Source organism: Sorex araneus, chromosome 2 (assembly GCF_027595985.1).
Source record: "Sorex araneus isolate mSorAra2 chromosome 2, mSorAra2.pri, whole genome shotgun sequence".
Taxonomy (NCBI): domain Eukaryota; kingdom Metazoa; phylum Chordata; class Mammalia; order Eulipotyphla; family Soricidae; genus Sorex; species Sorex araneus.
The window spans coordinates 237,552,021-237,566,581 of NC_073303.1; the positions used below are offsets into that span (position 1 = coordinate 237,552,021).

At 44.0% G+C, this 14,561-nt stretch overlaps 1 protein-coding gene across 1 annotated transcript; it reads left to right on the forward strand.

Moving 5' to 3' along the window:
* Window positions 1–8,077: 8,077 nt before the first annotated feature.
* On the forward strand, window positions 8,078–12,472 carry LOC101547534 (olfactory receptor 7A10-like; the record flags this gene model as incomplete). Its single annotated transcript, XM_004619458.2, has 2 exons — window positions 8,078–8,994; window positions 12,454–12,472. Coding segments are annotated over exons 1-2 (936 nt in total), but the record flags the coding sequence as incomplete, so codon positions are not given.
* Window positions 12,473–14,561: the final 2,089 nt, after the last annotated feature.

The following is a 14,561-nucleotide window of genomic DNA, read 5'->3' on the forward strand; positions in this document are numbered from 1 at the left end:
GTTGAATCTGTATAATGCTTTGGGGAGTATTGCCATTTTGACAACATTGATTCTCCCTATCCACGAGCAGGGTATATGTTTCCATTTCCTCATGTCCTCTTTGATTTCATGGAGTAGCGTTTTGTAGTTTTCTTTGTAGAGGTCTTTTACTTCCTTGGTTAAGCTGATTCCAAGGTACTTGATTTTCTGGGGCACGATTGTGAATGGGATTGCTTTTTTTATGTCCCTTTCCTCTGCCTCATTGTTTGCATATATGAAGGCCATGGATTTTTGGGTATTGATTTTATAGCCTGCAACTTTACTGTATAAGTCTATTGTTTCTAAGAGTTTCTTAGTAGAGGTTTTAGGCTTCTCTAGATATAGTATCATATCGTCTGCAAATAGTGAGAGTTTGATTTCTTCCTTTCCTATCTGGATGCCCTTAATCTCTTTTTCTTGTCTAATAGCTATCGCAAGTACTTCCAGTACTATATTGAAGAGGAGTGGTGAGAGTGGGCATCCTTGTCTTGTGCCTGATCTCAGAGGAAAGGCCCTTAGTGTTTCCCCATTGAGGATAATGCTTGCCGTAGGCTTGTGATAGATGGCTTCGACTATCTTGAGGAAAGTTCCTCCAAACCCCATTTTGGCGAGGGTTTTCATCATGAAAGGATGTTGGATCTTGTCAAATGCCTTCTCTGCATCTATTGATATGATCATATGGTTTTTATCTTTGCTTTTATTGATATGGTGGATTATGTTGATTGATTTCCGAATGTTAAACCATCCTTGCATCCCCGGGATGAATCCCACTTGGTCGTAATGTATGATCTTTTTGATGAGTTGTTGGATCCTATTTGCCAGTATTTTGTTGAGGATCTTCGCATCGGTGTTCATCAGGGATATTGGTCTGTAATTTTCTTTCTTAGTGGTGTCTTTGTTTGCTTTTGGTATTAGGGAGATGTGTGCTTCATAGAAACTGTTTGGGAGAAAAAAATCCACTACTCTTATATCCATAATATGACTTCTTCCTCTTTTTTCCAGTTGCAAAAATCTCCCTTTTGGTCTTCAGAATGACCAAGTACCTCTGCCTTAAATCTTACTCTGAGTCCTGCATGCATCATCCTAGTTCCCCTTTAACTAATGCACAGGAGTATAATTGCATGTGGCAAATTACACATATTTAAAAAGGTACAATTTGTGCCAAAATAAGAGACCCCTTAATAGCCATTATATAGGACCCCTTAATAGGATTATATAAGGCACTCACAAAACTCAACAACAAATAACCCCACATTATAAAAAATAAATTAAAAAAAGAATTGAACAGATACTTCTCTGAAGAATGGATGGCCGGCAGGCATTGGAAACAGTGCTCAGTATCCCTGAGTTTATGGGGAAATGCAAACCAAAATGACAATTAAGTGTTGCCTCACACCAGTGAAAATGGACCATTCCTAAAAAATCAGGCAGTCTTTCCCAACCTGGGTTTGATCCCCAGCTGCCCTTAGCCTGTAAGGAGTGATCCCTGAGTGCAGAATCAGGAATAAACCCTAAGCACTGCCGGCCCAAAAGCAAAAACTAAAGAGGGGTAGGAGTGATAGTACAACAGGAAGGAGGCTTGTCTTGCTCACACCTGACCCGAGCTTGTTCCCTGTTATCCCATAGGGTTTTCCAAGCCTTCCAGGAGTGATCCCTAAGTATAAAGCAAAGAGTAACCTCTGAACACACATGGGTGTGGCCACAAACAAACAAAAAATGGTCAGAAATTTCCAGTGCTGGAGGGTGTATGCTGTAAGCCATGATCACCACCAGGTGTGGTCCCAAACAACAAAAAAAATTGTATCCAGACTTATCAAAAAAAAAACTAAAAATTGAGCTTTCACATGACCCAGTGATTCTGCTTCTAGGTCTATCCAAAGAACACAAAACTTTTGTTCTACTTTAATCTTGGGGGGGGGGGTCTGGAGGTGGGGAGGTCACAGCCCACAATACTTGGGGATTACTCTTGTGTATGTACTCATGGATCACTCCTGGCAGTAGCCAGGGGATCATCTGTGGTGTTGGGGATCTAATCCAGATTGGCTACATACAAGGCAAATGCCCTCCCCACTGTCCTATCACACTGGCCTAATTCTGAAGAGCATAGGAACAGTTATGCTCCTTATGATAGTCAAGATCAAGAAACAACCTGAAGGGCCTGAGTGATGGTCCAGCTGGGCAGGCGCTTAACTTGTGTGTGGCTGACTGGGTTTGGTTCCCAGCACCCCAAGTACCGCCAGGAGTGATCCCTGCATGCAGAGCCAGGTGTAAACACAATTGCTTGTCACCACCCCAAAAGAGTTTCTCTTATATAAGTTTACCTATCAGCTTATATATGTTTAAATAAGTACTCATTATATCATGTTCCTTTTTATTTTTTTTAATTTTTAAAAAAAATTTGGTCACGGGGCTGGAGTGATGGCACAGCGGGTAGGGCGTTTGCCTTGCACGCGGCCAACCCGGGTTCGAATCCCAGCATCCCATGTGGTCCCCTGAGCACTGCCAGGGGTAATTCCTGGGTGCAGAGCCAGGAGTAACCCCTGTGCATCGCCAGGTGTGACCCAAAAAGAAAAAAAAAAAATTTGGTCACACCTGGTGATGCACAGGGCTTATTCCTGGCTCTGCACTCAGGAATTATTCCTGGTGGTGCTCAGAGGACCATATGGGATTCTGGGAATCGAACCCAAGTTGGCTGGGTGCAAGGCAAACGCCCTACCTGCTGTGCTATCGCTCCAGCCCCCTCATGTTTCTTTTTAATAAGGATGTTGTGGCAACTCTTATTTTTCCCTCCAATCATAAATCTCTTCATGGATCATTCCAAAGCAATGTAGAGCTTCATAGTGAGCAAAAAAACTCATCTGGTGTGTGTGTGGGGGGGGCAGGTGAGTCCACCCCACCCACACAAACAGAGCCCTGACAGCCAAAAACTTCCAGAAAAAAACCAATTGCTGCCATGCTCACAGCCAATCTCCACAGGCTCGCTGAGCCTCTTTCATGAAATAATCTGTTGAAAAACTCAGGTATGTGGATTTTGCTACTGAAACCCCCAGGTTTTCACGGATTCTGAGTTGAGCGACTTCTCCCCATCCCCTGTTCTTCCAGGACCCTAGCAGTCAGGCACACAAACTGCCTCTGGCACCATGTAAGCTCATTAACTGGCCCTGATCCAGAGACTCACAAAAAATCTAGGAAGAGATCAGCAAACTACAGAGATGCCTCAGACCCCAAAGTTCCCATCCAGTTAAAAATTTAATTCCAGCTGTATCACCTTATTTAAAATTTTAGAATTTCTGGAGCAGGACATCTCATACTCCATATTACTGATTATCAGGAGTACCATACATTGGATAGGATGTAAGGTAGAAGACAATCAATTTCAATTAAAAAATATTTGCACACAAAACTCAACCTGTAACAACATGTTGGTAATTTCTTATACAAGAGCTCAATGGCTCCCGGGTGAGACAACAATCTTCACACACTTTCTTCTAAGAAAACCTTTTTTGATCATTTTTAGGGAATTATTCATAACAAGCAATACAAAATAAATTATTTAGGCACTGCTATTGTGACAGCCTTGGGTGGTGGTTGGGAAACTTTTAAATAATGATGGTGGGTAAGGTGTAATGGTGGGATTTGTGTTGAAAGAGTGAATGTAATAAATTATTGTGAACAACCTTATAAAAATAAAATTTTAAAAATATTAAAATTATTTAAAAAGAAAAAAAAAAGAAGCCCATTTCTCCTCCTTGTTGATGAGGATAATCCTGGCTTCCCAGAACGATTGTGGCCAGTCCCATCACCTGTAACTATACTGAGGGTCCATGAGGCCAAGTGTGTGATTGACCTGACACAAAAGGAGACCATTCAATTGTCCTAAGGAGCAGGAGGGTACGTTCAGAGAGCAGCAGAACTACAAAGCGACTTTTCACCTTCCCTCTGGGGAAAGAGACTCATCAGGAAAAATTATTTCTCCTTTTGTCCTGACCTGAATCCTCCAAGGAGAAGGTCAATGTGTGTGCTCAGGGCTTGGGGTAACAACAGAGACAGAAGCTAATGAGCAGACCCAGTGAGCTGTAAATATCTCCTGGGCTGCAGCTTCCCCTATGGTGAGCTGGGGACTTTGTCCGGCCATGGTTGCTGCCTTTGAAATTCCAAGTTTGGCCCCAGGATCCAAACTATGCTCCAGCCTGCTGTCACTTGCAAATGCAAGATTATCATCCCCAGCCTCAAGCATCCTTGCAGGCTCTGGGGCTTCTACACAGCGATCTTCAGAGACTCCATCTGGGTGCGTGACCGAGGCCAGGGGGGAGTTCAAAAGGTAGTTGAAAACAATACAAAATATATTATTTCAGTTCTGCTTTGGGGGCAGGGATTGGGGTTGGGGATGTAAACATCCAAAGTATGGTGGTAGGAAGGTGTAATGGTGGTGGGATTGGTATTTGAATATTAAATGTAAATCAGATATTGTGGACTGTAGCACTGTAGCACTGTCGTCCTGTTGTTCATCGGTTTGCTTGAGTGGGCACCAGTAACATCTCCATTGTTAGACTTGTTACTGTTTTTGGCATAAAGAATATGCCACGGATAGCTTGCCAGACTCTGCCATGTGGGCAGGATACTCTCAGTAGTGTTTGCTGGGCTCTCCGAGAGGGATGGAGGAATCAAACCTGGGTCAGCCACGTGCAAGGCAAACACCCTGCCGCTGTGCTATCACTCCTACTTTATAAAATTAAAAAATAAAGTAATTGAGAGTGGAGAAGGAGCAATAGGACAGCAGGGAGGGTGCTTGCCTTGCGCGCAGCCAACCTGGGTTCCATCTCCAGCATCCTGTAGGGTCCCCTGAGTGATACCTGAGCACAGAGCCAGAAGGAAGCCTTGAGCACTCTCAGATGTGGTCCCAGAACACCAATTCTTTCCACCTCCCAGTCCCCCCCTAAAAATAATTCAGAGAATGGGAACATTTTTTCGTGGACTTACTACCCAGTCTTAACACACATTCCTCTGCTGACCAGTGGCTAATGTTTGTTGGTTAGCAAAAATTTTCTCTTTGGGGTGGGGGGTGCAGTGTTGGACCACACCCAGCCATCTTAAGAGGCTACTCTTGGATCTGTGTTCAGGAGTGGTTCCCAACAGTACTCAAGGGAGTGTGCGTGATAAAGGAGTTCAAATGAGGATAATTCTCGTGCAAGGCAAGTGCTTTAACCCCTGTACTATCTCTCTGATCCCAGAATACTTTGTTATTCACTTGTTTCATATATTTAAAAAGTAGGAGGCAAGGGAGAGGCTATTAACTTGTTTCATACATTTAAAAGTAGGAGGTGGTGAAGGAGATGCCAGAGATAGTACAGCGGGTCCAGTGCTTGTTTTGCACGCGGTTGATGCAGGTTCGATCCCCAGCACGCTGCCAGGAGTGATTACTGAGTGCAGAGCCAGGAGTAACCCCTGAATAATGTCAGATATGGCCCAAAAACCAAAAATAAAAAGTAAATAAATGAATAAATATCAGGAAGGGGGACTGGAGCAATAGTACAATAGGGAGGGTATTTGCCTTGCACACGGCTGACCAGGGTTTCATTCCCTAGCATCTCACATGGCCTTCTGAACACCACCAGGAGTAGTTCCTAGGGGCAGAGCAAGGAGTAACCCCTGAGTACCATCACGAATAACCCCAAAATTAAAAAGTAAAAAAATGATGCCAGAGAGTTAGTGAAGTTAGTAAGGTGTTTGCCTTAGATGCAGCAACCTAGTTTCAATCTCTTGCATTCCGAAATGATGCCCCAAGTTCCACCAGGAGTAATTCCTGATCACAGAGCCAGGATCAATCCCTGAGGACTGCCAGGTTTGGTCCATCCATTTTTTTAAAAAGAAAGGGGGTTATTAGACTCATAAACACAAGAATCATTGTTGATAATTGATCAGAACGGAAGTCCAATTGAAGAGACTGGAGAAGGATTGAAAGATCCCAATCATTTCAGGTTAAATTGGAATACATCTAAGAAATTTTAGGGTTTAAGCCACAGAAAAACAAAGAGCTACTCTTACAAGAGTTTACAGTGAGATGATGGCATATTTGAATCATGTGCTTATATGATTTGGTGGTGGTGTTACTGCTGCTGGCAACAATTTTCAATGTCGGGCAGCATAGCCAGAGCTCCAGGATGGTACTAGGGATCACATCCAGAGTGATGTGATCTCCAGGCACATAATGGAATTTTCTTTTTTAAGATGTGTTTGTGTAGGCTGGAGTGATAGGACATGGGAGAGGACACTTGCCTTGCACCTCGCCTACCTGGGTTCAATTCCCAGTATCCCATATGGTCCCCTAAGTACCTCTAAGAGTGATTCCTGTGTGCACAGACAGGAATAACCTCTGAGCATCATCGGGTATGACTCAAAAAATCCCCTTCACATCCCCCCAAAATATATATGTTTGTGCTTATGTTAGATAGTAGAAAGACTCAGGAGTTGACTGGAGCTAAGTAGGACCATATTTTAAGTATTCACTTATTGAGTTGGTGGTGGTATCACTGCTGCTGAGGATGGGAGAGGGGAAACAGTTTTTTGCTTATTGGTTTTGGTTTGGGGGCCACACCCAGTAGTGCCCAGGACTCACTCCTCGTATTGTGCTCAGGAATCATTCCTGACAGGGTTCGAGAAACCCTATAGGATGCCAAGGATTGAACCCAGGTTGACCATTTACAAGGCAAGCACCCTCCCCGCTATATGATCACTCCAGCCCAGAATGGTCTTCAAACATAGGATTCAGAAGCATTTCCCACCCAGAGAGTTCACATTGTAAATCTATTGAATGTGTTGAAAAAGGAACTTCTCCTGTTTTCTTTGCTTGGTGAACCTTTCAATGCCAGGGCCAGGATGTGGTATGCTTTGAACTTCTATGGTTCCCTGGGAAGGAGGGGTCTTCAGGAACACACCTAGTAGTGCTCAGGGGCATCCAGGTTACACCCAGCAATGCTCGGGGGACTATGTGATGCCAGGAATAGAATTAGAATCAGTTGTGTTGCACCCTAATCCCTGCCCTATATGTCTAACTCCAAATACTGAAGTCTTGAACCTATTTGGGAAAGGGGCACACTCAGAAGTTGCTCAGGGTTGACTCCTGGCTCTGGAATAAGGTACCTTGCAATTATACGATCACTCCTGGCAGACTCAGCAAACCCTGTGGGGTGCTGGGGATTGAACTCAGGTTGGATAAGTGCAAGCCCTCCCCACTGACCAATTATTGTTCCAGCCCTTGGAGTCCTATTTTGAAATAACTGAGGCAGATTGTGTGACAAGGGTTCAGACTTACAGCTCAGTTTTTCCTGATGTCTCTATCCATGCCTGATGATGCTCAGGGCCTACTCCTGGATCTACACTCAGGCTTAACTCCTGATGGGGCTCAAGGGTCTAGGCGGGGTGCTGAGGATCAGACCCTAGTCGGCCACATGCAAGGCAAGTGCCTTCTTACTATCGCTCTGGCTCAAATAGATTGTCTAAACTCCTAGGAAAATAGGAAAGCTTCCTCCATACCAATTTATACCTGCTTTCATTTTTATATAAGATGATACGGTCTTATATTAAAAAAAAGTTTCTTATTTTCCTTTTCCATCATTGTCTTCTAATGACACCATATCTTTGAGAAGACCAAATTCAGAAGATATTCCTTAACAATATCTCAGACTAGCGCTGGAGAGATAGGACTGTCATAAAGGCGCTTGCCTTGCATGTGACTGATCCGGAGTTTATCCTCGGCACCTCATATGGTCCCCCAGAGTACTGCCAAGAGTGATCCCTGAGTAAGGAGTAAGCCTTTAACACTGACAGATATAGCTCAAAAACCAACCAACCAACAGGAATCACTGACTTAATCTCTGAGTGTGGGAAAAGAATTCCTAGTCAGATATTTTATGGCTCATAAAGGAATCACATCTGTCCAGTAGATACCCACACTGATGTCTCAACTGCAATCTATAATCCATAGCCTTTCCATGTCCATTGTAACCTGTGAAAATTAACTGTGTTGGTATTTTTATTTCCTAGTCATACTCCTCCCTACATGGTACCTTGCAATTATACACAAGTTACAGAATTTCTTCTACTGGGATTATCATGGGAGCCAGAATTACAGCCCCTCATCTTTGGGCTTTTCCTGTCCATGTACTTGATTGCTCTCTTGGGGAACCTGCTCATCATCTTGGCCATCAGCTCAGACCCCCACCTCCACACGCCCATGTATTTCTTCCTCTCCAACCTGTCCTTGGTGGACATCTGCTTCATCTCCACCACCGTCCCCAAGATGCTGCAGAATATCCAGACGCACAGCAAAGCCATCAGCTATGAGGGCTGCATCACTCAGCTATATTGTGCCTTGCTCTTCGCAGGAGTGGATGACATTCTCCTGACCGTGATGGCCTATGACCGCTTCGTGGCCATCTGTCACCCCCTACACTATACAGTTGTCATGAACCCTCGGCTCTGTCTACTGCTGGTCCTGGGCTCCTGGATCACGAGTGTCCTAAATTCCTTATTACACTGCTTAATGGTGCTGCGTCTGTCCTTCTGTCCAGAGTTAGTAATTCCCCACTTTTTCTGTGAACTTGATCAGATGGTCCAGCTTGCCTGCTCTGACACCTTTGTCAATAAAATACTGATATATTTTGACGCTGGGATCATGGGTGGTGGACCCTTGGCTGGGATCCTCTATTCTTACTCAAAGATTGTCTCTTCCATCCGGAGAATCTCCTCAGCTCAGGGGAAGTACAAAGCATTTTCCACCTGTGTGTCTCACCTGTCTATTGTCTCCTTATTTTATTGTACAGTCCTAGGAGTGTATCTTAGCTCTGCTGCTACCCATGAATCAAAGTCAAGTTCAATTGCCTCAGTGATGTACATGGTGGTCACCCCCATGCTGAACCCCTTCATCTACAGTCTCAGGAACAAGGACATTAAGGGGGCACTGAAAAAATTGGCGGGGTTGGAAAGTATAAAAGATTGATTAATTTAGGTTTGAAAATTAATCCTTGATTGGAGAATTAAAAACCATAGAATCAGGGGCCAGAGCAATAACACAGCAGGGAGGACACTTGCCTCCTCGGCATCCCATATGGTCCCCTGAACACTGCCAGAAGTAATTCCTGAGTGCAGAGTCAGGAGTAATCCCGAGCACTGCCAGGTGTGGCCCCCAAACAAAAACTAAATTAAAACCATGGAATTAGAAATACTAGAGACTGAACTTGTTCATTCCATGTGATGAGATGGGAAAGGGCACCTTCAAGTGTGCCTGGGTCTTGATAAGCTGAAAGATGAACATGAGCATTGGGGCACTCTCCTGGTTGTGGATGGATTTTGAAAATGAAGGATTGACGGATTTCAAATAGACAAGGGTGAGACCTTGAACAGAAAACCTACACTGTCGATTGAGGCATGAACCCTGGAGACTCAAGCATCTGAGCTGACCACGTTTCACTTGAAGTGTGAGTCCACAAATATGGAAAAAATAGCTCTACTCTAAAGCTGAGTAGAGTAGAATGCAGTTAGAAGAAAGCTCACAGATAATCCAATCTCCTGTTTTTTGGTCTAAATGGGGGGGTTGTTTATATTGTGGGGACCCACACCCAGTGATGCTCAGGGGTTGCTCCTGGCTCTGCACTCAGGAATTATTCCTGGCAGGGAGGACCAAATGGGATGCTGGGGATCGAACCAGGGTTGAGAACCTTATTTGGTTGGATATAAGGCCAGTGCCCTACTGGATGTACAATTGCTCTGCCCCATCTCACCCCACAGGCTGCTGTTTAAAACTAGGAATTTCATTTTCCACCAGGGCATCCTTCACAGCACCTTTTAAATTGGAGGCTTTGGGTGATCAGCACTATGGTAGACAAAGATAACTTTAGATTCATGTGACAGGTCTACAGGAGGGATTTTGTCATTTCATAGATGAGAGAGAAGAGAAGGAATCTGAGACTATAGAATTGGGTACTGAGTGGAATGGGGCGGGGTGGAATCATTGAAAAAGTAAATGAAAGAAAAAACAGCATCCTGTCTCATCAGAATGGGTAACTGGGGGGCTGCAAGGATAGTGCCATGCAGGCGCCCTTGCCTTGCACGCGGCTGACCCGGGTTTGATCTCCAGCATGATATAGAGTCCCCTGAGTAATGCCAGGAGTGATTCCTTAGTGCAGAGCCAGGAGTAAGCCCTAAGCATTGCTATGTGTGGACCATAAACAAAAAATATTTTTTTTAAAAAGGAGAATAGGTAACCTATCATTTATTCCCAGAAAGGATCTCTATAGTTTTCCTGCTCTATGGAATGAATTTATCAACCACTCTGAATTCACTGACCACTATAACTATTCCTCTATTGAGGTGAGGGTAATGATATTTGCAATATCTGCATTCAATATCTGATATTTGCAATATATACTTTCAAAAAGCAACCAAATAATAATTCTGGACATCAAAATGCAATGTTCTTATAATGAAAGTTTTGCGTGTGCTGTATTTACAAGTATTTTTTATTCTAAAATAAAATTTTCAGTTAAAAATTATTTCCTTTGACACTATATGCTTCCTTTCGTGAATTATTGATTTATTTTCTTTGTACATTCTCTAGGAGGATGGTTAGCTGTGGGATACTTTGACACTTTGCAATTCTTGAACTTTCAAAGAACCCATGGTTGACCTGTTGCCAGAGAAGGATGATATTATCTCATTTCCATCTGTTGGCGACCAACATTTTACATATTTTTTAATGTTTTCCCTTTGTGTGCATTTGAATTTTCCTGCTCTGATTTATTTTTCATCTCTATTTTTTTTTCTTTTTCTTCAGAGGCTACACCAATCTGTTCTCAAGGCTTACTCTTGGGCTCTGTGCTCAGAAATCATTCCTGGCAATACTCAGAAAACCATATGAGATGCCAGGGATCAAACTCAGGCCAGCCATATGCAAGGCAAGCACCCTACTCACTGTATTATCTATTTGTCTAGCCCCATCTCTTCTTTAAATCCAGGGGTTGAAGTGGATTATTTTCCTTGGCCATTAGGGATTTGCCAACTGGATCTGAGAACCATTTCTGTATTCTCAGGGAATGGGAATCTGTTTTTGACAGCTGGTCTTATATCATTTTGTTCCTAATCATTGGATTGGTAAGGTTTAGTAAAGCTGGGTGCAAAAGTGTTTATAGAGTTTGTAGAGTCTATTTTCTCTCTCTCTCCCTCTTTTTCTCCCTCTCTCCTCCATCACTTCTCTCCTCCCCACTTTCCAGCTTTCTTCCCATTTTCTCTCCCAACCCCTTCTCTCTCCCTCTTTTCTGTCCCCCTACTACATTGTATACGCTCTAGGGCACAGACAGTTCCCATGCTCCTGGTTCCTATTCTCCAAAATGTGACCCTTAAAATACAGGTGCCCAGGGACAGAGACATAGTCCAAAAGGTCGGGAGTTTGCCTTGTTTGCAGCTACAGTAGATATGACCCTAGTTTGAATCCTTGGTCTAACACATGATCCCTTGAACACCACTAGGGGTCACTCCTGAGCACAGAGCAAGAAATTGGTCCTGAGCACTGCAGGGTATGGCTCAAAATTCCAAAAATAATTAAAATACAGGTGTGCAAACGGGAACCAACAATTGAAAGCAAAGGAAAAGAATTTCCCTATTCAAAATTTCTGTAGCCCCAGATGTGAATATGTGGAGGGTTGTGGTCTTTTATTCTCCCAATAATAAGATTTTTTCCAGGAATATTTTATTTGATCTTATTTTCCCTTTCCTTTTTGGAAATTTAAAAGAAATTTCTCAAAAATACATTGGATGATATCAACCACAAATCCTCATAGAGATTAATCAGGCAGTGATGGGGCTGGAGAGATAGTAGACAATCGGGTTCTTGCCTTGCAGGTGGACTTCATGGATTCAGTTTACAGCACACCATAAGCTCCTGCAAGCGCCACCAGGAGTGATCCCTGAGCACAGAGGCAGAGGATAGAGCACTTCCAGAAGTAAGAAATAAAGAGCCACATTGACACACCACCTCCAGGTCAGCTATACAAGCCCATTAATCAGCCTTGCTTCAGAGATCCATAAATGAATTTTGAAAGAGAACAAAATCCTCAGTTAATCTCAGACACGGATCTGCACAAGGTTGAACTGACCAGAGTAAATCAGAGGGGGCTGATTTACAGGTGACCACCCAAGCAGAGCCCCTGGCAGCCGCTTACTCCCCCAATCCAAAATCACCGCTACACCCCTGACCAGATTCCATCACATCAGGACGGACCTCACCAAGATATTAATTTGTTGAAAATGCATATATGTGGGTTTTGTGACTGAAATCTCCAGGATTTTTCAGTCAGTTTGGGCAACCTCCCCACACTTCCCTATATTCCTGGAAGTACTGGCTGTCACTCCCATGGACCAACTCCAGTGCCACCATGTAAGCTTATCGACCTTGCTTCAGAGACTCATAAATAAATCTAAAAAGAGATCAAAAGCCACATTTAATCTCAGATCCTCGCAAGGTTGAGCAGATGGGTAAATTGGAGGGGTGCAGGTCAGCCTGGTGTCCACCCAAGCAAAGCCCCTGGCAGTCACTTTTTTCTACAATCCAAAATTACCACCATGGCCCTGGCAGGACTCCACCATCTCAGGACAAACTTCACTGAGATAACAATCTGCTGAAATTCAGGTATGTGAGTTCTGTGACTGAAATCTCCAGACTTTTTTAGGATCAGTATGCGATACCTCCTGCCACTTCCCAATACTTCTTGAAGCCCCGGCAGTCATGTCCACACCCCAAAGCTTCCACCCAGTTGGAAAAGCTAGTCCAGTCTTACCTTCCCAATAAAAATTACTGAATGCTCTCAACAAACATGATGACCTCTTGGTACCTATATTGCAAACCATAATGCACGAAAGGTGAGAGAGAGAGAGAGAGAGGAAGAGAGAGAGAGAAGAAAAGTGCCTGCTATCGACTCAGACTGGGGGAAGTGTTAGGGGTCGGGGAGGGAAACTGGGGTCATTGGTAGTGGGAAATGTGCACTGCTGGAGGGGTGGTTTCAGTCACTGTATGACTGAAACACAATTATGAACAGATTTGTTATGGTCTATCCCACAAATAGCACTGTGGCACTGTCATCCCATTGTTCATCAATTTGCTCAAGCAGGGGCTGGAGCGATAGCACAGCGGGTAGGGCGTTTGCCTTGCACGCGGCCGACCCAGGTTCAATTCCCAGCATCCCATATGGTCCCCTGAGCACCGCCAGGGGTGATTCCTGAGTGCATGAGCCAGGAGTGACCCCTGTGCATTGCTGGGTGTGACCCAAAAAGAAAAAAAAATTGCTCAAGCAGACGCCAGTAACATCTCCATTGTGAGACTTGTTACTGTTTTTTGGCATATAGAATACGCCACGGGTAGCTTGCCAGGCTCTGCCGTGCGGGCAGGATACTCTGGTAGCTTGTTGGGCTCTCCGAGAGGGATGGAGGAATCAAACCCGGGTCACCCACGTGCAAGGCAAACACGTACCTGCTGTGCTATCGCTCCAGCCCCCATATAATTAAATATATTTTATAATGAGGGACAACTGACAAATTTGAACTGATGAACATGAAACTCATAACTATGTAGAACTGTCGACAAGGCAGGGAGTGTGGTGCCTGAGGTTCATCTCAAAGAAACAGTTATTCTCATGGAAAAGCAGAGTCCTGGGTCTCTGGGGATACCAGAACTATGACCATTATAAATCAGAGCTTTAAAGACCCAAAAGGAGGAGCCCATGTTTGGGAGGAAATTCAACTCTATGGGGAAGGGATGGGGTTTGGCAGTTCAAAACTGAATGACAAGAGAAAAAAAAAACTGAATGACGAGAGAGATCACGGATCTGGATTTCTATAATTAGACCTACATAAGTTCTCATCCCTTGGGGTTCTAGATCATTAGGAAAAACTTTCATTTGCACCAAGCTAATTTCCCCCAGGAAAATCACATCCTTGAAGTAACCAGTGGGAAAATGAGTCTAATGAGTGATGTAAATATTACAGGAAGATATAAATATTTCTCTGCCACAGTCCCTCAACATGCCCCACACTGGGTGAACATATTAGAGTCTCTGATTTTCTTTGGCTTAGAAACAGAACAGCAGTTATCTCCTTCCTTCCTTCCTCCCAGACCTTGCCTAGGATCAGGGTTTCATTCTCCATCACCCACCATCTAGGGAGGAAATCAGACATTTCTGCTGAGACCTCCTTCTCAAGTACCAACCTGGTAAGGCTCAGAGCCCTGTGGGGAACACAGATAAAAATCGAAAAGGGCTAACTCAATACCTCTATTGCAAACTACAACACCCAAAAGGAGAGAGAACAAAAGGGAATGCCCTGCCGCAGAGGCAGGGTGGGGTGGTGGGAGATGGGGTGGGGGTAGTGAGAGGGATATCGGGATCATTGGTGGAGGTGAATGGGCACTGGTGGAGGGATGGGTAAACAATCACTGTATGAGTGAAATGCAAACACAAAAGTTCATATGTTTGTAACTGTACATCACAGTGATTCTC